Source organism: Triturus cristatus, chromosome 5_2 (assembly GCF_964204655.1).
Source record: "Triturus cristatus chromosome 5_2, aTriCri1.1, whole genome shotgun sequence".
Classification (NCBI taxonomy): domain Eukaryota; kingdom Metazoa; phylum Chordata; class Amphibia; order Caudata; family Salamandridae; genus Triturus; species Triturus cristatus.
In genome coordinates, this window is record NC_140588.1 from 68,380,103 (window position 1) to 68,406,800 (window position 26,698).

At 43.3% G+C, this 26,698-nt stretch overlaps 1 protein-coding gene across 1 annotated transcript in view; it reads left to right on the top strand.

Moving 5' to 3' along the window:
• Window positions 1-26,698, top strand: part of BAG1 (BAG cochaperone 1) — a 212,916-nt gene that overhangs the window by 53,257 nt on the left and 132,961 nt on the right. The window contains exon 2 of the mRNA XM_085606862.1: window positions 25,972-26,100. Coding sequence (XP_085462988.1) covers window positions 25,972-26,100 — 129 coding nt within the window. The remainder of the gene's footprint in view (window positions 1-25,971; window positions 26,101-26,698) is intronic.

Sequence of the window (26,698 nt, forward strand, 5' to 3'; positions counted from 1 at the left end):
CACCGCTCACTGTGCACTCTTCTCACCTGCAGAGGGTTAATATGCCTGCTACAAAGAACGCGTACCATGCAGATCTGCAGATTAAAGAACTGAGTGTGAGTAAACTATGAGACGTGCAATAAAAAAATGTAATGTTTGTCAGAAAGGTGCTATAGAGAAATGAAGTGCATTGTTGGTGAGTGGTAGTGAGTGAATTCATGGAGAAGGAGGAAATGGGGGAGGGGTGCCAAAAAAGACTGTTGCACCGTGTGCGACCAGTGCTAGGGAAACCCCTGGCTGGGATTGTTGATTTCCCCCCCCCCTCCCCCCCCCCCCCCCCTGAAGTTTAGGTCTGGTTAAACCCCTGCTTAACAAGTCTTAGCATGCACTTTTAGCAGTTGTGCTTTGATGTGTACGCTGCATTCTTGAAATTCACAGAGATTTGAAAGTAATTCTAAATGTGAAATTAGTTTAACAGCCTGCAAGCAGACTGTGTGACCGCATGTGTTCGTTTACATAGCTTTTTCGCATTGGCGTGCTTTTAATTGGAACCTTAACTGGGAATGTAAAACCATAGATTTATTTTTTGCATGTACGCTTTTATTTTGTTTCCCTTGAGGCAGTTGGGTTGACATACCTGCATGTCTATATTAGAAATTTGGTGATTTTTATTTTTTTTTTAATTCTTTTTATTTGCAAAATACAAACAGTATGGTCGATTTTCTTGATTATTTTTCGAGGGTTTACATGTAGCAGTCTAAAACCATGTGTAATAGGCAGCCTCATCTATTAACACACAGCTACAAAATAGAATGCAAACAGATAAACAGTTTGTAGCTACTCATCTTTTGTTTGTGGAGCGAGCATGTACTCCAATCCCCGTTACTTGTATCGTAATTGTATTTAAGCAATAAGCATGTACATTTTAGGAAATGCTTTTACATGTAATTATGTGCTGGATTAAATAAATGAAAATAAAAGAATATTGTATTTGCAAAAATACACAGTTATTACTTAAACAAATTAAAATAGAAGCATTTAAGAAAAAACAAACCACATATTCAAGTAGATTTACTATTCACTCTATGCCACTCTACTCTCAAACTATGCCACTCTATTCTGTACCACTGCACTCAATCCCACTGCACTCTGTCACTAATCTATGCCACTAGACTCTAAACTATATCACTCCAATCTACCCCACTTCCCTCGACTGAAAAACAATATACTGCACACTACTTCACTTTATGCCACTGCACTCTACACCAGTTTACTCTTGTCTGCCACACTCCACTCTACAATACTCCACTCTACAACACTCCACTCTAAACCACTGCACTCTATCCTATACCACCGTACACCATTCAGCTCTGCACCACTCTACTCTAAACAACTATGCTATACTCCAATACACTATACAACAATTTACAAAATGAAATGCCTGATACCACAACTACTCAATAACTCTACACTCTAAGCCACTACAATCTACTCAACACTACTGCACTCTGCGCGACAGTAGTCAACATCTCTGTAATATACACCACGCTACAATGCATTACTTAACAACACTGTACTCTATGCCAATACAATCTACACCAATGCTCTCTACACTAATATAATCTATGCCACTAAACTCTACCAGTCAACTCTACGCACATACACTCTTGACAACTAAAATGCATGCAAATCAAAACCAATGCACTCTTTTTCACTGCACTTTACTCTGCATGTTACAATTCTACAACACACGACTGCACTCTACAAAAGTACACTCTATACCACTACACTCTACATCACTCCTATCAACACCACTCTAATGTATGCTACAAAACTACACTCCAGGCCTCTGCACTCTACACCACTCAACTGTAATGCACTGTGCTACTCTACGTTAAACTCTACCTTACACCACTCCACTTTACCCTAAACCTCCCCACGTAATGCAACTACACTCCACTCCAAAGCAAGCTACTTAATCCCACTGCACTCTACACCATGGCACACAAAATAAATATACTCAACTCTACACCACTATACTCGATGCCTATGTATTTAAATCAACATCACTCTACTCTACAACACAGCTGCCTAAGCCAATACATTAACCCCTTCGGCGCTCATGACGGAACGGTTCCGTCATGAGCGTCGGTTGAGCTGTGCTCATGACGGAACCGTTCCGTCATGACCACTCCCGCGCAAGAAACGGTCAGCGCTGAGCGGGAATCGGCGCCGCATCGAAGGGGTTAAATACCACTTTCCACAAAACAAATACACTCTACCACATTGCAGTGTCCAACAATCAACTCTACACCACTAAACGTTGCAACACTTCGCTTGAAGGCACTCAACAACACTGCAATCTACAACACTACACTCTGTAGCACTCTACTCCACTTAATGTAACTCCACTTTTTTCAACTCCACTTAACACTCCCACTCTACTACAATGTGTAACACTCTGCAACACTACTCTACAACACTCAATGTAACTCAGTCTAAACCAATCTATATCACTTTATTTCAATCTATTCTACATCACACTACTCCACTCAACTACCAACTACTCCACTCTACCATTACACACTAACACTCAACACCACTAAACTCTAAAACATTCTAATCCACTCTATACCATTGCACTATCTTAGACTAATCAACTCTATTCCACTCCCCTCAACATCAATCTATTGCGCTCTACACAACACCCTCTATCCCACTACACTCTTTCCTACACCAAAACACAACCCCATGGGCGAGACCTATTGGCTTTGCCAATGCTTGTTTCTAAGACGTCAGAGGAGTGCTGTGAGTCACATACTCCTCCTGTTTGAGATCGCCTCAACCCCCTCTCTCTGATCACTGTCTTTAGAGTCCTGCAAGGAACGAGAGGGGCATGTATCAGAATACAGATACACCTATAAGACTGTTTAATTTTACCGTAGTCACATGAATTATAACGGTTCTCGGAAGACTCCAATTGCAGAGATCCAGTCTGTGTTTTAGTTCTAGTCTTGACTTTATTTTTATCCCAGCGTTTTTTAGAAGACTCGGTTGCCTGCTTGGCAGTGATGGCTTATGATTTGCCTTTAATTTGTGACTTATTTGGCCTGGTTTCCAAACTGTCAGGACCGCCATCTCTGGAGCGAAGGGACAACAACTAGCTGAAGTTGCCCTCAAGAAAAACTATTTTAAGTTTGAGGATCAGTTTTACATCCAGGTAAGGGGACTGCCATGGGTTGTCCCTTCGCTCCAGAGATGGCGGTCCTCTTCATGGCCCAGTATGAGGAGAAATTCATTTTTAAATACCCATTGAAAGAAAAAATACAGCAATGGCTATGATACATCGACAACATCTGGTGCCTGTGGCAGGGGAGCCAAGATGAGCTGGTGATGTTCCACGAATGGCTGAATACACGGCATGAAGATGTAAAATTTTCTGTGAACTTCAGCAAAACTAGGCTGACTTTCCTAGATGTTGAAATCTCCCCGATTGAGAACCAGCTCACAATGTCCCTACACCGGAAAAAGACAGATCGAAACACCTTTCTGCACCACAAGAGGGCCCACCCGAGAAGGCTTAAAGAAAATCTCCCATATGGGCAGCTGTTAAGAATCAGGAGAAATTGTTCCAACAAATCTGATTTTGAGGAGCATGCCGCTATTTTCTGCGATGAAATGGTAGAGGGGCTATCCTAAAAAGTTACTAAAACACTCTACTAAAAGAACGAGATATACACCCCGTGAAGATCTCCTTCAAACTAGACAGAAACCCACACTTGACAAGCTAGTATGCGTGTCTACGTTTAGCTCAGACACAAATAAGTTTAGACAGATCATATTGAAAAATTGGCACTTGTTAGAAAACCTTGAATGCCCTTTCCCCAAACCGTTGTTCACAATGAAAAAGAACCAGAGTATCGGACAACAAATTGTACGATCTGACTTGTTTCTTGCAAAAGCTAAAAGCAACCTGTTAGCCCAATGGCATCTAAAGCATGAAGAAGGCAATCGCAAATGTGGCAATTGTGCAGCCTGTAGCACCACTATTGAGGGTACAGAATTTATACATAATACAACAAAATGGAAACATACTGATTTTACAAACTGCAAAACTAAAAACGTAGTTTAGTCAATTGTATGCCCTTGCTCCAAAATATACATAGGTAAGACCAAACAACAGATCAACCAACGGATTACACAACATCGGTCCAGAATTAAGAAAAGAATTGTTACTGCACCTATGGTCGAGCACTTTCTAGAAAAATCACACAGTGAGAATCAGTTTAAGTGGACAGTCCTGGTCTCCTTGAATACATGTAAACGACTGATGGATACTGAAAACGTTTTGCTTCAAAAAGAAGCATATCTGATTTTGAAGTTTAATAGTGCAATGACTGGATTGAACAGTATGACTGAATTATCTAGAGTTTAAAGAATACCGCATAATCCAGAATGCATCGTTGCGGTTGCAAAGTGAATCATAATAACGAGACACAATCCCATTGGCTAAGCCTGCAAAAACTACAACTCCCAAGGTCTCTTTGATGAAGCCCTAAGTTGGAAGCTCTTTGAGGAAATGCCCCCTGCCCGTTTTTTTAAACCGAGCCAGCTGACAGGAACTAGTATGCAGTGAAGTCGACCACAAAATTTAGGTAAGCTCTGCGCGGTAAAATTCAAATAGCTTTCAAATAGGGATTTAAAGAACGGATTCATTCTGATGTTACCTTGCAGAATTGCGAGGATTGAACGGACTCGATTGGGCCAAGCGGCTGCTGGCGCAAGCACTCCACGTCCAGGTATGCACTCACTTTAAACGGTGACTATTATGGTGATTAAAACTAGCAGCTACATGATGTATTTTAAGAACTAGACGCCTAATTTAGTTCATCTTCCACAGTGAGCTCTACAATAATTGACCGTGTGAACCCTCACAAACTGATGGAGAATTAAAGCGGCTGCTAAAGAAAACAATTTACACTAAGATACGCCTTTATGGTAAACACTTGGCCATTTAAATTTTTAACCCTATCGCCTGCATTCAGAAATAGAATTTGATAGAATCCATTCTCCACAGGTTTTTCCGTTGCGATAAGTTGAGCTTACAGCCCACAGCGACACAATGAAATAAGAACCCACCTGCATTATAGAAGGTACGAAAGAAGGTAAAATGGCTTGTTCACGCATACTAAAAAAGTCCTAGACTATATAGTCTGACAATCTTTCTCACTATCAACAGAAATTACGCTATCTCTTCTGTTGTCTCCTCCGGTTGATGTAAAAGCCAGACGAGAAGAACTTTTACCGCCAGATACATGGAGCAATGGAAACTGTTAAATGTACCTCATACAGTTTTTGAATTGACGTAACGGGGTGGGAGCCCCATTTTTCATTAATATAAATCCTTCTGCTTGTATATTTACTTTAGACAACACCATCGCTTTTAAAATTCAGAAGCCCTGACGAGAGTCCCCGTACATGCTGCCAGGGACTCGAAACGCGTTGGCACGATACAAAACACTGAGGAGTGGCGAATTGAATTCCTTTTCTTAGACCAAGGGTTATTTAACCCTGTCATAGACACTAAAGTGTTCCCTGTGTTTCACTTTGATACCTTGTACAGACACCCAAGGGGTGCCTTGGATCAGTAACTTAGTACACTACTTAAATTGGTGTTAGAAATCCATGTTGTTGTTCTTTTGTTGTTATTTGTGGTTTTTAGGTCTCGCGCCTAGCGTTGCACTGTGCAGCAGTGATCGCGCAGCGAGAGTTCTTTTGTCCGGGGTTCAGAAATGGACCCTGGAATCGTACACACTTGTGCGTGTTTTTTGTTTTGTCTTCTATTATTGGGCTTTTAGTGACTGTATTTTTTAGACAGAGCACGCAATAGGCCAAAGGCGGGCGCATCGCTCCGCCCACAGCCTTTTGGTGTCTGTTACGCGCACTAAAGCCTATCTGGTTTCAATTATCGTACCCAGACACGGACGCGATAATTGAAAGCATATGGCTGTCTGTGGCGCGCGCGCACCATTGGCGGCTGTCTCTACTTCCAAAAGCGATTGCTTTCGGTTTCGCGATTGCTTTGCTTGTGGCTTTGCTTTCAGTTTTGCTATCACTTTACTTGTGGCTTTGCGGCTGCAATACAGTTTGTTGCTTAATTGGGAGGAATGCGTGGCTAATCTTTACGCGGTTACAAGGTAAAATAAATGAAGGCAGTTACAAGGTAAAAAAAAAAGAAAAATGCGCTGCAAATATTTACGCGGTTACAAGGTAAACCATGCGTGCCTAATAATTGCACTATACTTCTCTTTTTCAAATGTCGTGTCAGGCTTACTGAAATAATTGACTGTATCTGCTTAGCTACAAAACAAGGACTCGTTGGGGCTAAGTCATACTTTCTGACTGGACTGAAAACGTGTGATTTTGGATAGAGTTCTCTCTCTTTCCGTTACCCGATTCCCTTAATCTAAAATGGCGCTTGCTTACAAATAGAGTTATAGACATATAGACAGAAATACACAGAGCTAGACCTAGGTACAGGAAAACAGACGTACACACATGTAGAAAAGGAGATTAACAAGCAAAGAGATATACAGAAACAGAGGCACATACACAAAGCTAGAAACTGAGACCGATAGACAAAGAGGAACAGAGGCAGAGATAAAGACAGAAACTTATAAACACTAAAAGGCCCATATAGAGTTTGATACATACACGCAAATACAGTGTACACATAGGTAGACACATATAGCGGAGCATGACGGGCACAGAGGAGCATATACAAAGACAGAGACACACAGATAGACAGAGAGAGAGAGAAAAACACACAAACTAAGAGAAAGATGAATACACTATGAGAGAAGAAACAGACAGTAAAACAAATACATCTTGTGGCTTTGCTTTCAGTTTTGCGATCACTTTACTTGTGGCTTTGCGGCTGCAATACAGTTTGTTGCTTAATTGGGAGGAATGCGTGGCTAATCTTTATGCAGTTACAAGGTAAAATAGCGGTTACAAAGCAAAGTAAATGAAAATGCGCGGCAAATATTTACTTCGTTACAAGGTAAAATAAATGAAGGCGGTTACAAGGTAAAAAAAATGAAAATACGCAGCAAATATTTACGCGGTTACAAGGTAAACAATGCGTGCCTAATAATTGCACTATACTTCTCTTTTTCTAATGTCGCGTCAGGCTTACTGAAATAATTGACTGTATCTGCATAGCTACAAAACAAGGACTCGTTGGGGCTAAGTCATACTTTCTCACTGGACTGAAAGTGTGATTTTGGATTCAGTTCTTTCTCTTTCCGTTACCCGAATCCCTTAAGTTGTGTGTGGTTGTGTGTGTGTGTGGTTGTGTGTGTGTGTATCTGGTTGTGTGGGTGGCTGTGTGTGTGTGGTTGTGTGTGTGGTTGTGTGTGTGGTTGGGTGTGGTTGTGTGTGTGTTGTGTTTGTGGTTGTGTGTGTGGTTGTGTGGTTTTGTGTGTGGTTTTGTGTGTGGTTTTGTGTGTGGTTTTGTGTGTGGTTGTGTGTGTGTGGTTGTGTGTGTTTGGTTGAGTGTGTGTTTGGTTGAGTGTGTGTGGTGGTTGTGTGTGTGGGGTTGTGTGTGTGGGGTTGTGTGTGTGGGGTTGTGTGTGTGGTTGTGGTTGTGTGGTTGTGGGTGTGGTTGGGTGTGGTTGTGTGATTACACATCACATAATGACACTGTATTCAATACAACATAAATACACTCCACATACCACTCAGTACTACATAATTGCACGTCACATAATTACTCTACTTAATTCAAGATAAATACATTCCACACAATACCACTCTGTGCCACATAATAACACAACACATAATTACACTGTACTCGGTGCAACATAAATACACACCTTTCACTCAAGTTCGTGCTATATAAAAAAAAACAAAAAAACAATTGCAATGCAATAGGTCTCACATTACTGAATCTTTGAGCTGCTATTGGATTTGCATTATTATTAGCAATGCCAACAGCTCAAACTTTAATAATGCGAGACATATTGCATTGAAAATGCTTGTTTAATGTAGCAATGTTGCATTATTTATGTTAGTCGTAATTGAGTTGTAATGTTGATTTATTGATGTACAAAAAAAAATTGATATGACTACACCCTGTTCTATTTCACATTTGAATAAATACTTAAAAATTTGAATTTTGCTAAATGAGAAGGTAAAATAGAAATACCTGATCAAACAAAATATACTGTGTTTGACCATTACGTCAATTAAATAACGTAAAAAATAACTAAAGAACCAGGTTCACTCTCTTGTTGTTAATTACTATATGGCCCTACCTGCTCCTTGTTTGGGCCTAACTCCTTTGCTGATTGATCCTAGGGGAGTATAGCATAATGAGAGGGTGCAACTAGCATGCACCTGTGTTCGAAAAAGCCCTGTGGCAGTAGCACAGAGCTTTGAAAGAAAGACGTTTCTTCACAGGGAGCGGGTGCAGTTTATGCAATGCACGGCCCATTGATACCTGTCTAGGAAGATTCAGTTACAATCAAGCTGCTGCATTCTTTACACGCTGGAGCCTCATCAAGCGAGATTGATAGACTCCCAAGTCTAGAATGTTGCAGTTGTCTAGCCTGGAGATAACCAGTGCCTGTGCTATTGTTTTCTTAGCAGATTCAGGCAAGAAACAGATACTGTTCTTGAGTGATCTTAGGATCCCAAAGCATTTGCCTGCCAAGGCCTTAATCTGGCTATTGAATGTAAGGTTTTCATCAAACCAAATGCCTAGGTTTCTGACCATAGCCTTTGGAAATGGAGGAGACCTGAGCGAGTCTGACCACCAGACAGAAGGCCAAATTGAAGTCTGCTTGCCCAGGATAATGACCTCAGTCTTACCTGCATTTAGTTTCAGGCAGCTAACGTTCACCCATTGGGCAACCTCTGACAAGCAGGCCTTCAGAGAAACAGCCGCACTAGCTGAATTCTGTGAGAGTGTGACAATAAGCTGAGCATCATCGGCATACAATATGAACTTAAAACTGTACTGCTCGATTATATATCCCAGGGGGCGCATATATAGATTAAATAAAATAGGGTTCAAAGATGATCCCTGAGGCACACCTGCTGTAATGGAAGTACCTCGGATTTAAAGGTTTTCTGCAGCACCTGAAAGGTACGGCCCTGCAGAAAGGAGAGCAACCATCTCAAGGCCTTATAGCCACACCTCCCCTCCACAGCCTCTTTAATAAGAGGCTGTGGGATACATTGTCAAAGGCCACACTCAGGTCCAGCATCAACAATGCAGTGGTATCGCCCCCCTTCCGGAATCTGCCAGATAGACTCCTAGGTAAGAAGCAGAGCTTATTCTGTGCAATAGTGACAGTGAAGAAGCTCCTTAGCTTCAATTAACATTTAAAGTTGTTGGTTGACATATGTTTCAGAAACTTTAGATGAAAACAGGAGCAACACTCCTTGCTCCAGAAGCGCCGTAGAAGTGTGGTCGAATGGAGAACCAGATTCAACAGATGATATAAAAAGGCCTAACTCATCTTGTTCAATCGATTGGAACTGTAGTAGCTTTGAAGGATCTGCTGAGGGTTCAAACCAAACATTAAGATGCAAAGCATTTTTAACAGCTTCTGGAAAAGAGGAGCAAGTGAATGCTACCTTATCAGTGAGGAATTTGGCCAACGTGTTACAACTATCCTCTGAACATGGAGTGAGGGCTGAAACTCAGTCTAGCAAGGATAATATTTGACAATCGAGAGAGAATTTTCTATATCAAATTTGCTCTGCTTTTATTTTACTGGCATAGAATCACGCAGTGGACATGTCTGATGCGACTTTGATATGCTTTCAGACCTGACCAATAGATGGCTTTGGTATCCGTGTCAATAGTTCCATGCCAGACGCATTCTGAACGCTTAAAGTTATTTTTTTTCGTTTTAGATTAAGAAGTTCCTCATTGAACCATTCGACTGTAGGTTTAGTTCTACGTAACAGTCTGTCTGTCAGTGGTGGAATGTCTTCCAGTGCCCCAGATCTCCAGTTATCCACCTGCATATTCACTGAATTAACATTGTCATGAAGACTGGGGTGATTGGCAGCCAATGCCTGAGTCAAGCTGGCAGAGATTACCTGTGCCCATTTCCGTGTCCTGACCACTTGTCTGGACACTGGGGCAGGTGAAGATTTGGAAACAGGGACTTGAAAAGGAATGGCCAGATGATCCGACCATGGAAGTGGAAACAGAGTCAACCACTACAGTAGTTAGATTGGAAAAAATGGGATTAAGCGTAGGTCCACATCTGTGAGTAGGAGAGGAAACTAATTGCAGCAGCTGAAAAGCTTCCAAATCCATGATTAAAGCAGCTGCCATGGGGCACTTAGTGTCCTCAAAGTGCTGGTGGAGGTCTCCAATGACTGTAAAATTGGAATAACGCAGAACAAGTGGAGATAAATTATCGGCTAGTGACGTAATAAAGCTAGTAGCCGGGTCCGGTGGGCAATAAATTAATTTTCCAGAGATAGAGGAGTTACTAGACAAAGCAAGCGAGAAAAATGCTGCCTCATACCCTAAGATAGTTAGCCGCATAAACGTAAACGACAGACTGTTTAACCCCTTCCATGCGGGGCGGATTCCCCCGCGGTGCTGACCGTTGCTTGCGCGGGCGTGGTCATGACGGAACGGTTCCGTCATGAGCACAGCTCAACCGACGCTCATGACGGAACCGTTCCGTCATGAGCGTCGAAGGGGTTAAAGATGATAGTGATCCTGCCACCTCTTTGAGCCTGCCTGTCCAATTTTGCAATTGCATACCATGCGCGGACTGGCAAAAGAATACTTTAAAAAAAATTAATTTATAAATTTTCATATTACAACATATAACAACAGGTTGTTAGTTACATTATGGTCAAGCATGGCATGACAGCACTGTGGTCAATAAAATCCTACAACACTCACCATAACATCTCATGGAAGGCCATTAGTCAGTTGATTTAGCTAACATATAAGCAGTGAATGGAACCCAAATATCACGGCGTCTTGAGGCACACGGCAGCTCTTCCGCATAACAAGTAAGCTGATCTCGACAATATGCAATATCTTTCAGCCAATGTGTCAATTGTGGTGCAGGTCTACCGTCCTAATTGATTGAGACCCTGCGCTTTGCCAATAATAACGCTAAGGCAACTAATTTCCGATTGTGAGCTTTAAGCTGCATCACATTTCCCAGAAGACAGATATTCGTAGTAGACACTATAGGTTCACCCACCATTTCTGTCAGAGCCATTATAACTTTCTCCCAGAATTCAGCCACTTTAAAACCGCTCCATGCCAGATGTTGAAAATCTGCATTGTCTGCACCACACCGTCTACAACAGTGCGAGTCCCTCAGACCATACTTATAAAGGTGCGCTGGCGTATAGTACATCTGGTGAAGTTATTTATAGTGAATCAACTGGAGATTCCCATTTGCAGTGAATTGACCCGATAGTCCACAGCGTGTGTCCCACTCATCCTCTGTTAGTGCCTGTGGCAAGATATCGTTCCATTTGCCCATGGGGCCTAATCTAACAGCTGTTTCATCAGTCTGCGAAGCGTTATATAATCGAGTAACCAATTTAGTTCTAGCCTGGGTGGTATATATAATTTTGTAAAGCCGCCAAAGTAGGGGGTTCATCAGGGAAACGGGGATATAATGCCCGAATCGCAGCTCGTAGTCCACTGTATACAAATGTCAACATGACAGTCCTATCCTCGTTCCCAATAAAGGCCTGGAGATCAATAAATTTACCATTAGGATAAATATCGCCCATAATGTGTGCCCCCGCACTCTGTAAAACTTTTAGTGAACCTGTTTCACTTGTCACTGATATCTCCCCGTGGTGCAGCAGTGGCATTGCCGGTGCATATAACGGTAATCTCCGGGCACATTTCCTAAGTTCCCTCGAAGCATGATTTGTACACAGTACCGTATCAATTTCCTCCTTTTCGAACACCGTAGTGGCATTTACAATCATTGCTTTCAGTGGTATTGGGCGGACCGCCCCTGCCTCTACCGCTACATGTGGTGTATATGGCGGCGCGTTCGGCCTGTAAAAGGCATATTGAGCTTGTGCACACAAATAGTATAACTGCATGTCAGGCACCCTAAACCCACCCAACGCATACGGCAATGTTAACACCTCCCACCTAACTCGTGGCTTTTTCCCTCCCCAAACAAGTGTGATCAATAAAGCACGTAGTGTATTAAAAAAATGATGTCTCAGTATAATGGGTATGGTGACAAACAAATACAAAAATTTCGGTAGGACCACCATTTTAATCAAGGCCACCCTGTCAGCCAACGTTAATGGTAGCCATATCCATCTAGCGACTCGCTCCTCAAGTCGAGAAACGCAGTGCCATCTTTTTCACGGATAACGGTCTGCAGATCTTTGTGTACCCATATACTCAGGTATTTAATCGGCTCCGCACTCCATTCCAATGGGTATGCCAAGTCAATTTGCGTTGTGCTCGATGTCAGCGAAATCACAACCGACTTGTTCCAGTTTATACCCAGACCTGAGTGCCATTCAAATCTAATATATTCTCTAATGAGTTGTTCTAAGTACACCACCGGCTCGCGCACATATAAGACCATGTCGTCCGCATACATGGACACCGCTAATGGCCGTTGATGAAAGCGCAACGCTGCCCGTGCATGACGCTGTCGCAATATACAGGCCAGTGGTTCTAACACCACCGTGAATAGTAAAGGCGATAGAGGGCAGCCTTGCCTCGTCCCGCGCCGAATCGGGATCGTGTCAGACGTCCTGCCATTAATATGTACACAAGCCATTGGATCTGTGTACAACAACTTGATCCAGTTAGTATAGATAAACGGTACCCCCATACGATGCAACACCGCCAACATATATCTCCAGGAGATGGAGTCAAACGCCTTCATGGCATCCAGCAGGACCACCGCTGCAGGCAATGTAAGCTCCAGAAGATGCATTACTGTAAAAAGTGTCCGCAGATTGTGTGCTGTGGAACGGGTAGGGATAAATCCTGATTGATCCGGCAACACCATTATAGGCAATAGTAATCTCAACCTAGTTGCCAGTACTTTCGCTAATATCGTAACATCAATGTTCATTAATGACAACGGTCGATACGATTCACAGGTATCAGGTTCCTTTCCTGGCTTCAGCAAGGCTATAATGAGCGCCTCGCGAAGTGTTTCCGGTAGCCTTTGCTGTTCGTAGGCGTTTTCAAAACTGGCATGAAGGTGTAGTACCAGTATGTCAATGTACTCTTTATAAAACTCCGCTGGAAGCCCGTCCGTGCCTTTGGCTTTAGCATTAGGCAGGGAAAGTATAGAATTTCGTCTATCATCAGCGGGTGCATTAAAAAGTCTTGTTGTCCTTTCGACAACCAAACCAGGGCTATATCTTCCAAATATTGCGCTATGTCATGGTCATCAGCAGTATGTCTACTATTATACATAGCTGTGTAGTAATGCATAAATGAGGCAAGGATACCTGTAGTGTCACAGTGCCGAGTGTCCCCCTTTACAATAGATTGCACTATACTATTTTTTGCCCATGGTTCTGTTATTTTTGCTGCTAAGGCCTGGCCCGGTCTACCTCCCTCCCCATAATACCTGGCTGTCCAGCGCCGAGACATATGTTTCACCTCTAGATCCGCCAGACCATTGTAGTCAGTGATTTTCGATCTGATTGACGCTAATGTAGTGGTATCCGACGTGTTTTCAAATTGACGTTTATGACCCATCAGTTCTTGTTCAAGGTTTTTCATAGATCCCCTGAGTGATTTAAGCACCCCAACTTGCAGACCTATGCACAACCCACGGATCGTCGCTTTGAATGCTTCCCACAGTATGCCCAAACTTTGTACTGACCCACCGTTATCATCAAAATAATTTACAATGGCTTCCCGCACCCCCTCCCGGAATACCTGGCCCTGCAGGGCAGTGGATTGCAGTCTCCACTGAAACTGTGGCGGTGTGTACATGGGTGCTATTATTATGAATAGCGATGGGGAATGGTCGGAGAGCGTCCTGGGTAAGTGGATAACCTTAGTAACCAGTAAGCTTACATCACTGGTAGTCAACCAATAGTCTAGTCGAGACTAGGACTAATGTGCGTAAGAGTGACTTGTGCCCTCACGCGCCCCTGGGTGCCTCAACCTCCAAATATCTATGAGGGACAAATCGTGCATACCATTTTTAACAGCCTGCGCAGCTTTTTTTAACTGAGTGATCCGCATTGGAGTGGCGGTCCATCGTTGGGTTTAATACTACATTAAAATCACCCCCACAAATGATGGCAGCTGGCTGTAACCTATGCACCTTACTCCACAGTGTCTCATAAAAACCAGGGTCGTCAATATTAGGACCATAAATATTAAGAATAGTCACCACCATACCGCACAGTTTCCCCTGTACTATGATATATCTACCATTAACATCTATATCCACATGCAATGTTACAAACTGGAGATTTCTTTAAATTAAAATCATGACGCCCCTCGCATATGAGGAGTAGGACGAGGCCAATTTCACCCCAGCCCATCTAGAGGCCACTATCTCAGCTGCATGCTTAGTTAAGTGAGTTTCCTGCAATAACGCCACTTGGACGTTGTGGCGATCCAGATACGCCAGCACCTGCCTCGTCTTCTTCGGATTGTTAAGACCTCTGACATTCCACGTTACCCATGTTATTTTACCAACCTCAGTTGTCATCAGTACTGTGTTTTATCTGGGTAGTAACTGTAAACACTGTGTCTTTGCTGTTTTCCATACGATGTCTGTTGCCATGCATTCTGTCTTGCATAATGTTGTACTTGAACATTCCCCCAACTGATCCCCCCCTCCCAGTTAAGCATCCCAATTATGCTAAGGAACCCCAATATAAGGAACACAAAGAACAAAGTTGCCCCCCCGTCCCGCTGTAAGCAGCTACTCCGCTCACAGCCTACAATCACAACCATGAACTGCTTGGGTCTTACCCTCATGGAGGACACCAGCTGCCCACCGACCCCCTTGTTGGAATAAGGGGGGGGGGGTCAGGGCCACACATATTCCCCCCCAACACATCACACTTCAATATGACTTATTATAGCATTACGCAGAGAGAGTCTCGCTGTCATGTTGAAATGTCAAAGAAGAGGCAGAGTGCTCTGCCGTTAACCAGCACCCCGTTGTAAAAACAAAAATATGCCACAATTCTCAACTGCAATCCCTGCACACACCATGAGCAGGGGATCCATGACAGAAGTCAGAAGTATTACTAAATCTTTACAATAAACGTATATGACAGTCCAACAGTATTATTCCTGATATCCCGTCCAACATCCGATGTCACAGCTAAGCCTTCAGGTGTATTTACATTTATGCGTCCACTTCACTCGTTGGTGCATTGTCCTAATTGCGGCAATGTCCATTTGGAGGTACCCCCAGATAACTGTCATCTCTGAAGCAGCCTCCACAGTTAGACATTGTACAAATCAGCCCCGTACCGCTGTCAAGGCCTCAATGCATCAGACTATAGGGCTATAATGATATTGTATTACTATAAACAAAGAGATTATACACATCAATACCAGACAGAACCAGCGTGCAACCTGCAGTTCTTCAATCTTCATTGTCTGCTTCATCGCGGTCCATTCTAGTCTTTTCTCGTCGTTCCAGCTGCTTTATGAACTGCATAGCATCTTTTGGGGTTGTAAAGATTTGAGGTTTGCTACCATGTAGTATCTTGAGACGCACTGGGTACAACATTGCATATTGTATCTTCATAACCTGCAGTTTCTTCTTTACCTGCTGAAATTCCCGCCGGGCCTGCTGCACCGCTGTCGTGAAGTCTGGAAACAGCGCCACCTCCATCCCCTGGTACTTAGTAGTGCCCATTTCTCTTGCAAGGCGGAGGGCCACGTCTCTATCACGATAATTGAGAGGTTCTGTAATTATCGGGCGCGGGGGTGCTCCTGGGACAAGGCGCGGCGCGAGGCACCGATGAGCTCTCTCCACAACCAACATGTTTGAAAAGTTTTCTGCACCCAACATAGTTTTGAGCATTTCCTCAACATAGAGCTCCATTTTCCCTGTGTTGGTAGATTCAGGCACCCTGTGATGCACAGATTATTGCGACGGGACCTCGCCTCCAAATCTTCACTTTTGGCCCGTATCACCTCCAGTAGTTTCTCCATCTGAGTACAGGATTCCGTGATGTTCTCCACTTTGTCTTCTGTGTTGGAGATGCGCTGCTCTGCCTCTGTTAGATGCACTCCATGCTTGTCCAGCTTTGCCATCATGGTATCCATACGTAGATTTAGGTTATCAATTTTACTGTCAATTGTATACAGACTTTGTTGCATGGCCACCATCATTCTTTCCAATTTGCTACTGCTGCCTGCTTCCGGATCCGTCTCAGTGTCCGAGGCAGCCTGCACCTGCGTTTTTTTAGGCATTTAGAGTCAAACGAGAGCTTAGACTGCAGCTGTTTGTCTGTTTTACCCATCGTGTTGGCTGTGGTCTCGGTCGTACTGCACAATAGCCTCCTGTCTGCAGCCGCCAAGAGCTGATCACACTCCGCAGTAAGGCTGGCAAAATTACCCTAGCGCCACACAGCCAGCTGTGCAGGATATTGCAGTTCCTTTGTAAGCCAATATTCAATGCCACAGCGCCACGAGGTCCAGGCCTTATGTCGTTTTTAACTAGCACCCCGATGAGGGAGTCACACCGGTATGCGCCAGGCACCACGTCTTTTAAGTCTCTTGCGTAGAGTCCTGCGTTCGTACCCAGGCCTGTAGGCTGTCCACGCAGCACTCCTTTCCCTTGCATCCAACACTGCCAACAATCCACTATGCGCAAGGCTGCATATTCATACCTGCAAGTACTCTAATCTGTGAGTCTCAGCAATTCGCTCCTATGAGGGCGTCCGCACTGCTCAATGTGCGCGCCAAAACAGTCCGTTAAATCCAGTCTCGGCTTAGAGCTTTAGTGGTAATAAACATTCAGCGTCACTGTTGCAGAATGGCGGGCAGGCAAGTCCAGCAACCATAAGAATGCAGGCCCCACACTCTATTTTGTACCCAATCACTGTGCCAATCAACGAGGGCCAGATAGAACAATCAGCACCACCACCGAACCGTGTCTAGATGCGGGATGGAGGACCTTTGTTACTGCGGCCTGGAAACACAATTTAGCCGCCGATAGGCCCACTCACCCCAGCAGCGGGAATCAGTTTATCGCCAATGGCTCCTGTGCACCAAATTTGCACGGTACATCGGAGACGGAGCGAATGCGTGGGGGATCCTGCACAACTCCACAGCGCATGCCGGCCTCCTCACCTCAGGTCAGCAGCGTCTTCACTCAGCAGAAACGCTCAGGCGTATCCGGCACGGCTCCGCAGTACCCGCCAGCTCTCTCACACCAGATCAGCGGCGACTGTCTCTCGTCCCCAGATATCCAGCTCGCATCGCGCCCAATATTGAGGCGGAACACGACACTCTTCTTCAAGTCCAAGGACAGCCGGACAGCTGCTCCTCCGTGGTATGCCGTCTCAGCACGCAAGTAGACTCTGTGCCAGCATAGCTGTTTAGCCACTGTACCAGCAATCAGTAGTCCACGATGGCTGCCATGTTGTCGTCAGGCCTGGAAGCGTCGTGTATTAGCAGGAAATCTGCCGCGGATTTACCAGAAAGCACAGTAAAATGCGCAGCAGGCGTAGCAGACACCAAATCGCCGTCTCTCGTGCGTAGATGTTTAGGGGAAATGCAGGATTTTTGATGGATTGTTGTCCCAACCAGCAGAGCTGCACTAACGTGCCGCCATTTTGCTTCGGGCTCACTAGCGCCCCCTGTCAAAAAAATACTTGGTGAAGAGTTTTCAGTAAACCATGTCTCTGTCACAAACACCGCTCTTAGGGTGTGATAAGTAAGATAATCAAACATTTCAAGCTTATGCTTGATTAATGAGGTGAAAATTTAAAGAGTAAAACTGGGCCCTGAAGAGGCCCTGAGAGGACACCCTCACCTTCACACTAGATGTCAGTGCAGTCGAAGGCATGAAACCGCATATACCACAGGCCTAGGTCATTCTAGTAAGGTTCAGCGTTTGATGGCAAGCGTGCAGGCGGGTAGCTCCCAGAGTTCTCCGCTCCAAAGAGGAGTATTGTCTAAGGACCAACTCAAAATGCCCAGGAGTCCTGGCCCATGGTGCTGTCCGGGCACAGAGGGGCTTGCCTCTGGCATGCCTTTTGCGCACGTCCGCGTCTCCAGGCTGCTTAAATGAGGAGTCCTGGGCAAGAACTTGATCGCCACCCCTTAGCAATAGCGTCACTTCCGCCACTGAACATGTCCGGGAAGCTCAAGGAGCTAATGGTCGCAAAGAATATGGCAATCGTGCAATCATGCAATGTGCAAAAGAAGCAAATGTAAAAGCAGTTAAAATACTTTAAAACTACTTTTTAAAAGCTGACTAGATACTATCACTCTCCTATTCTCTTCCCCGGTCCTCCTCAAAGACAGTGCATCTGTGTCTCCATGCTCCCTAAATGAGGAGTCCTGGGCAAGAACTAGACTGCCAATCCCAAGCAGTAGGGTTACTTCTGGCACTGAGCACGGCCGGGAAGCGCGAGGAGCTAATCCGTGCAAAGAATATAGGAATCTTGTTAAAAGCTGATTAGACACTTTCACACTCTAATTCTCTTCCCCAGTCCACCACAAAGACCGTTGTTATAAGCATTATTAAAATGGTGACCAAACAATTCAACCAGTAAAACTCCCACTCTAATGAGAGCATGATGAAGTGTCCTCCTGCCAGACCCAGTTGGAATGATATACCCACACATCTTGGTGTAATGTCTCAGGAAGCAGGCTGCTGTGCATTAACGAATGCCCACTATCTAAGTGTGGAAGCCTGCACACATCTCTGCTTGCACAGCTATCTTACTTCTTAGGATGAATGTCACGGCCTGCTGGGCTGAATCTAATTCATAACCCTCCGCAGCATTCATGATACTTCTGGTGTAAAGTGCCTCTCACCGACTTCAACACATGGTCAGTTTAAATAATAAAACAGTGATCTTATTGCATTCTGCTAGCTACGCAGAATAACAACTTTGGGATAGAGTTGTCTTCTTTGAGCACATAATAAAGCAAGGACGGTGCGCTCTTGTATGTGTATTCTTGGAACTGACGGTGCAGACTAAAGAACAACGATGTTTACTAAAAATAAATGCATGCATGGTATTCTCTTAGTTAAAACCATGCAAGGTCTCAGAAAGACGCTAAGTTAAACAAGAAAACTAAAATGGAGACTAAATATTATCCCTATAACATGACCTCCCTAGCCCACCTGTGGCTACATCAGGCCTACACTTCCCTTGGGAAACCGTTTGGCAACTGGCTTCTCCACTCTGCCTCCTGTGCCAGCCTGTCTAACTCAACATTGGGGCAGCCCTCCCCCCGGTGCTACACATCTGCCCTTCAAAGGTGGTTTCCCCTTTGAAGCCTTTCTTTTGGGGCTCCCGGTTTTCATCCCTCATTATTCTCCTTCCTGAGATTCTTTTGAATGTTCCTCCAGGAGTGCATAAAGCTGTTTCGTGGAGCAGGCTTCATGTGTGCCTGGGAAAACACAGGAGTTTTAAAGGCAACAAAATGGCAGCTTTGCTAAAGCTGGACACTACAACAAGTTTAATTTATTTTGACTTGAGATATAAGTCCGGCCTAATGTAACTAGTTGTTTGATACCCTGGAGTGCCCACTTTGGTCCCAACGTTCAGGAGATTGCACAGCTGTGGGGTCAACGTGTAAACCTGTACCACGTCTTTCAACAGTAAAAACTGTTATTTTGTGTGTTTAATTGTCATGACATATAAAGTGCATGTCCTGCCCGTCTCATATGTTGCACCCTGGCTTTAGAGCTCGGTAAGCCTGCTGACGGGGTGACTTTCACACATGCCCAGAGGAAGTGGTGGCTTTGTCATTGCTCCCAATGGCACAGATTTGTGCTAACAATACACAACTGCTCTACCAGTTTGCAGTGGCAGACTGGGGGATTTGATCTGCTTGGGTGTGGGGGGGGCCTCCAGAATGGCACAATCCATGCTTCAAGATTTGGGGTATCCGTCTAATCTACATGCCCTGGGTACCACCATACCATTAGGGCTTTACAAGTAAGTTAGCCATTTCCAATTGGTTACAGCCAATTCGACATACACTTTAGGGTCAGGGCACTGGCGTCTGGTTAGCAGGACATGAGTCATAAAAACAGCAGCATCAGTTGAAAAACCTAGGGGTTACCATACAAAAAGAGGCATTTCCTTACACCAGTTCATAGCACAATTTGTTGGGTTTGTTTCCTATCCCATCCCATCATACAGAGGAAGTCCTTCCATACCCTGCACACCGTTTTTATTAGTGGCAAAGTGCACAATGGCAGCCATTCCCCAAATAGAACATGTATTGGATAATGTTGTCCCATCATCCATCATTCCTTTTCAAATGCTGAGTCAGGTCTGAATCATTCTTCAATATATGCCATTCCAAGGCCACCATTAAAGGCGACTTGAAGCACTAAGCGATGCTCTTTCTTTGAGTCTATAAGAATCAAATAAAGGACCTGCTCATGGAAGTCAGCCATCTGAAAAACCTGTGTCGGTATGTTATTCTAGGCAACGTGATCATTTTAACCAAGGATGCTTTATCAATTATGGATATAGGCAGCTGTTTGCACTGCTAAATGTCTTTGCTCAGTGTATCCATCCGTGGATACACATTAAATTCCCACATTTGAGGTGCCTCTTCTAAAGAGGACAGTCCGAGCTATATCTCCTTCTCATGGTATCGATCGTGAAAGAATGGCCCAGTCACCCACCCTTCCCAAACTGCTTAATGGGTGTGCATTGGACTTTGTGCAGTTGACTCCCAGCCCAGCGAAGTACCAAAACTCATGTTGTATCAACATTGCATGCGGCCCACCCTCTCTGGACTGTCGATGTATATGAGAAGTTTTTGTGAATATTTCTCTTTTGCTTTGACACTCCGCGCCTCTGAGTTCAAAACAGTGGTCGCCCAATGGTGTGATTTTGAGCTGCGGGTGCTGGACACTACTTTCACTACTTCCCCTTCAGGGGTCAACCTTGATTCCAAAATTGCTCACATAGCACTGGGTTCAAAACACAATGGATGGTGTAGTGTCATGATAGGTCCTTAAAATGTTAAACTTTATTCCCGACTTTTAAAATATTAAAATACCATCTTTTTGCAAGTGCATCAAGCCGATTCGTAAGCAGAAAATTATTTATTTTTTAGACAACAGAATTGATGCAAATGTATGTGGTAAGATTTTGCTTTAATATTTTAAAAGTCTGGAGTAAAGTCTATGGTTTTATGGACCTATTGTGATACTGGAGTTTCCTTTGCTGTTTAACTCCAATGTAGTGCGAGCAATTTGGAGTTATGGGATAGGATGTCCCCATAAGAAGTTGAGTATAGTGAGATCCTGTCTTTGACCCCTGTCCCAGTAATACTATTAAATAAACTACAAAAGATTTCAACTTCAGACCAAATTAGTGTAGAACCTCACAATGTTCTATTCGTTCCCAGCACAATGAGCAAGCTGCACAGGATATGTACTTCTAAACCAGTTGAGCTTAAGATTCAGGGGGCAATTTAGAGTGTGATGTAGGGGGTACTTCACAACAAACAAAGTGGATTCCCCTGTCCCTAAAACACTTGGTGCACCTTCTCTATTTTGACTCGGATGGACTGTCATTTTTCCAACATCAATGCGCTATCTGTCTCTGCCCATCAGAAAGCTTGCTCCAGAAGGTGGGTGGAGTAGGGGCAATTGAAGTAAGGATGTCAGACTGCTACCTCCATATAGAGTGTATGGTCTGGAGTATTTTGTTTTCTGTAACAAATTTCTGTTATTGTCCCTGAAAGACACTTGCTTTCTACTGAGCATCATGTCCTTATCCTACAGTGACCTATTAGTGCCACAAAGCCCTTAGTTGTGTGTGCGCTTTAAAAGTATCCTTTTATTAATTCTTCAATTCATCTCACATAAATTTCCTTTTTTCATATCTTCTGGTTCCCTCTCCAATGCAGGCATTCATCAAGGCATCACACCCCTTCTGTAAAATGGTTTCCTCAGCCACACTCCCTTCGTCAGCTACATTTATGAAGTACACATCATACTCCATGTTGAAAATTCAGTAGATCTGGACTCATGAGCCCTAAACTCCTGCATTCTGGAAGTTGACCTGTGGATGTGACACATCCTCTTAAAGCTTAGCTCTTCATAAACATAGATCCTTACATGTAAAAACTGGTCCCTGCACCACCGACTGAAGTTTGGTCTCAGGAGCTGGAACCTACCCCAACCACTGCTAGCAAAGTGAGTGACCTAGTGAAAGTAACAGATGCCGGCCTCTATTTTATTCCACAGGTAATTCATGTTTCTAAATCCCCCACCCTCTTTCAATCATGATTACCCTAGGTTGCAATTTCACATACCTTGGTTCCGCTAAAGGTCATTATTGCCTTGGTTTTCTCTCTTCTAGATTATGGCAATCAGCTGTACATAACAGCACTAGTCTGTCCTCTGACGACTTCACCACATCCAAAATAAGGCTGCCAGACAGCTTTTACAACTCCATCCATGATCAAATATTCCCTGCCCTTTCAACTCTCTGAAGGCTCCCGGAAGCAAGACAAATCTCTGTCACGGCACTTTGCCCTTAGAATTTTATAAGGTGGCGCACTGATCTTCCTACGATGCAAACTACATCCACCAACAAAGACAACAACTTCAATCTACACTGCCTTTGTTTTCGACCAGCCTTTGGTTCACAAAGTCTCAAATAGGTACAACCTCCGTTTTGGTAAAGATAGCCAAGCGCTGAAACTCAACAGAGCAAGGATTAGAAGTCTTGCCAACCATCTGGAGTTCTAAAGAGTGATATATTTTTAACTTTTCTCAGCCACTGGACCCTGCCTGCTGACCGAATCAAAACTGCACTTATTACGCAATGTGTATGCTATGGTTTGAGGCACTACACTTATAATCTGCCATATGTAATACGCCTTATTGTACCAATTTAAGAATACTCTGGGTAGACATCACCTAACCTTTTTTCTCGGTAGTACCTAAAGAAAAGGGGACTAGGTCGTCTTGTCTACTGATGTTTGAGTTTCGTACTTGCAGTATTTCATTCTCACTTCTGTGAGATTCCGTCACAACATACTGCTTTCCCTGATAAAGAAGGAATCTGGAGCACAACCTTACACCTGACTCGAGATTGCTGTTTTAATATGTAAATCCATTTCAAACTATTTTAGGAAACTTTAATGTGTGTACTCGGCTGTGTCCTTTTGGGATTTGCGCTGCTTCACATTGGACCATGGGGAATGAACCTGGTATTCAGGGACTATTGCCACAACTGCTATTTGTAAATTGGTCATCATATATGTTTTCTGTACACTTGCATTAAACACATTTCTCAAATATATTTTCTAATACTTTAGATAAATAACCAATGCACTGCTCTGCTGAGTTCCCTGTGTAAGGCACTGTATATGAGCGCCTTAAAATTGGACATAACTGGAAGCCCAAGCATGCTTGGGGTAGAGCATAACAGATTGAATAGGATGCCGGCTTCTTAAGCCTAGGTGTCCATATTCATGCTTGTGGTGAGCTGATAGAGGCCAACATTAAATGAGGTGTGATAAATGAGTCTCGCCAAATTATAGACCAGGAGTGATTTTAATGTTATGGTAGTTGCATAATTGAGCCTTTGGTTATTTTAACTCTTCGAAGAAGGGCATAGGATTGAGCAACAGGCAGCATAGACTGAGTACCTATGCTGTCAGAGTTTTAAAAAAAATGGCTGGGAAGAGATTGAAAACTATCTATGTTTTGGAAGACACAAAAGACACAGGGAGAGACTTGGAGGATTCTTGAATCCTGTGCATTGCTGCTGCAGTGAGGTGGTGAAGAGAAGTCCGCACCAGTTGGATTTGTTTGCCAGGACGTCAATGCGAAAGGAGCACTAATGGCCAGGACCATCAATCACAGAAATTCCTCCAGCCCTTCTCTTGCTTCCCATCAATATCAAGTTATTAAGGGCAGTAAGGTCTATTATTGTAAAATGCCAGAGTTGACCAGACCAGACCTTCCTCACAATTGACCCCACTAAACCTTGTCTGCATTGTTGAACAACCAATAGCAGTGATCGTATCTAATAGTGAGCATCTGGAAAGTGAAATAGAAGCTTGTATTCATGGTGATTGGGAGAACAAATTGCCTCCTTTATGCAGTGGCATGAGCAGTTGCAGTCCATGACTAACTATTCTCATGCAGGGCATTCTGCACTCCCAGCAGCATGTGAAGGATTCATTGATTAGGCTATTCAGTCTTCCATAAATGGTATTTATGGGGCTTGGTTTGGGGTCAAGTTAATGGCTCGAGCAATTGAGACTGGGTAGGAGGGTGTCTCTCAGCCAGGTACCAACACCTACAGATAACACATAAATATTGTCCATAGAATATGAATTGACAGTTTCACGCTGAACTAACCACAGACCCATTTATGAAAAATATAGGATGGTCCTTTATCCCAGAGGGATTGGGTAGCAACATTTATAAGAGAAAATTGTTCCCCCTAGATTTAGCAGTATTTTTAGATGGTTTAGTAGATTAGCATCCCTTTGCAATTTCATCCACTGGATGGGTACATAATCCTATTTCCATCTACAGCACTGCTTTCATTGTGTTTATTTCATTAATATTTTCAATTGTAGAAAGCTCCTTTAAGGCAAGAAGGAAGGAGGAACGCTTTCTGGACAGTACATACATTGTATTATATGTACATCTTAAAATGAATATAAAACACATAGGTAATATATATAGATTTAAAAAGAATAATATGCTTTGCAAGATTACATAGAAAATAATTAATGTAAGGCATGAGTCTCTTATGGCAACTCAAAGATATTCTCAAAAATCAAGTGTGGTGTTCACAATCCTGAATTTGAAATACCTCAGATCATATTTACTTGTATTTTTAGTGGTCTAAAGGGACAATATGGGTACCTCTTATTTTTCATTGTAGTTCATTTGTTCAACTCATTCCGTATTAATTCTTCCAGGTTTCAGCTGCATTATTCTAAGACTTCTAATGGAGCCTTTCTCAGGGCAAAGAGTACTGTAATCATCCTGATCTTTCTTGCATGCAGACCTCTTAAACCAATAGCTAGATTGATTAATCAATCATTGAATGACTTTGCAGCTGTCAGGAAAATTGTCAAGGTGAATTTCCGAGTGTGTCTGGGTGGGGTAACTTCTCTGTCACAGTGATACGGCAGGGCATTGTATTTGATGAAGACTAGAACTCATTCTTTAAGTTTTACCTTTAGCAAAATTGCTGCTCATCTATGTATTCTTCTCCCAACCTTTTAATTCTGTAAACTTTCAATTAGAAAAGATGGTTTGAAAAAGGACTCTAGATCTCTATGTGTGTAGTACATTTTAATTTTCGTACGTATCTTTAGTTATGCAAAAGGTCACAGTAATCATTCACTTAATTGTCATAGGTAGACATTCTGTACTAATAGTTAATGTGAGACCAACGACTAATATGGTATCTTGTGGCAGGCAATGCCAATTCTGGAGTAAAGCCTCTCAGAAAAGTTGAGCCTTGCATTGCCTGCCTGACCCGTATGTGCATTGTATTAAAAAAACTGGCAAGTCAGTAATTTGCTCTCTTGCTAATGTGATTTGATTGAGCACTTGAAGGACTGCAGATCGTTTTCAAATGAACCCTTTGTGTCAGAAAGTGACCATATCATTAAGATCACGAAATGTCGATTTATGTTTATTTTTTTATGTTGAGTGCTCACATAAGACATCTGATGCTTTAGAGTACAACATGTATTATCAAACCAATCCTTTCCACCTCGAAATCTAGTGTTGATCTATTTTTGTTTTTTTCCTTCAGGCAGTGAAAAGCATAAACTTCAGATTGTGGCCCAGGAGGATGGCACTGAACCCACCTTGCAAGACATGGCGGTTATGCTTGAGCAGATCACTGGAGTCCCCCTGAGTTTTCAGAAATTGATCTACAAAGGTAGTTATTTTTACTAAATGTTGATTGAAATGGAGACGGCTTTGTGCGTTTAGGATGCATCTAGGGCAGTTGTAGGGTTATTTCATTGTTCTTGCAACAAATGTGGTGTGTGGCCTTTAGCAAAACTAAACGTCTGATGTCATTACCATTTGAAGGAAAAAGTATGGCAAGCGTCCAGCCTGAAATTTACTGTAGACATATGTTTTAACTTATTCATACCAACGTTTTCTTATTTAGTCCTCCCCAGGGCAGGGTGGTTATGCTTTCACATCTTATTTTCTGGCTAATAAGGAGGCATACCTGTTGGAAGTAAATTGTGGGTCTGGTCAAGCTCTGAGAGGAATAACCACACTTTTTATAGTGGAGAAAATATATGGTTTTGAGGTTTGCATTGTGGGTTAATGTATGTCAAGGATGTATGTATATGTGTGTAACAGTGGTAGCAATGAGAATATGGTAGAGAATGAGAGGAAGCTAAAAGAATGCCAGGAGTAGCAATAAACAAGTCCACAGAAGTGGAAATGTTCATCTGGTATCAAGGGAGGATGAATATTTGTTATTTGTGTCAGGGGTGATTCTTTTTCCAAACACACTGCAG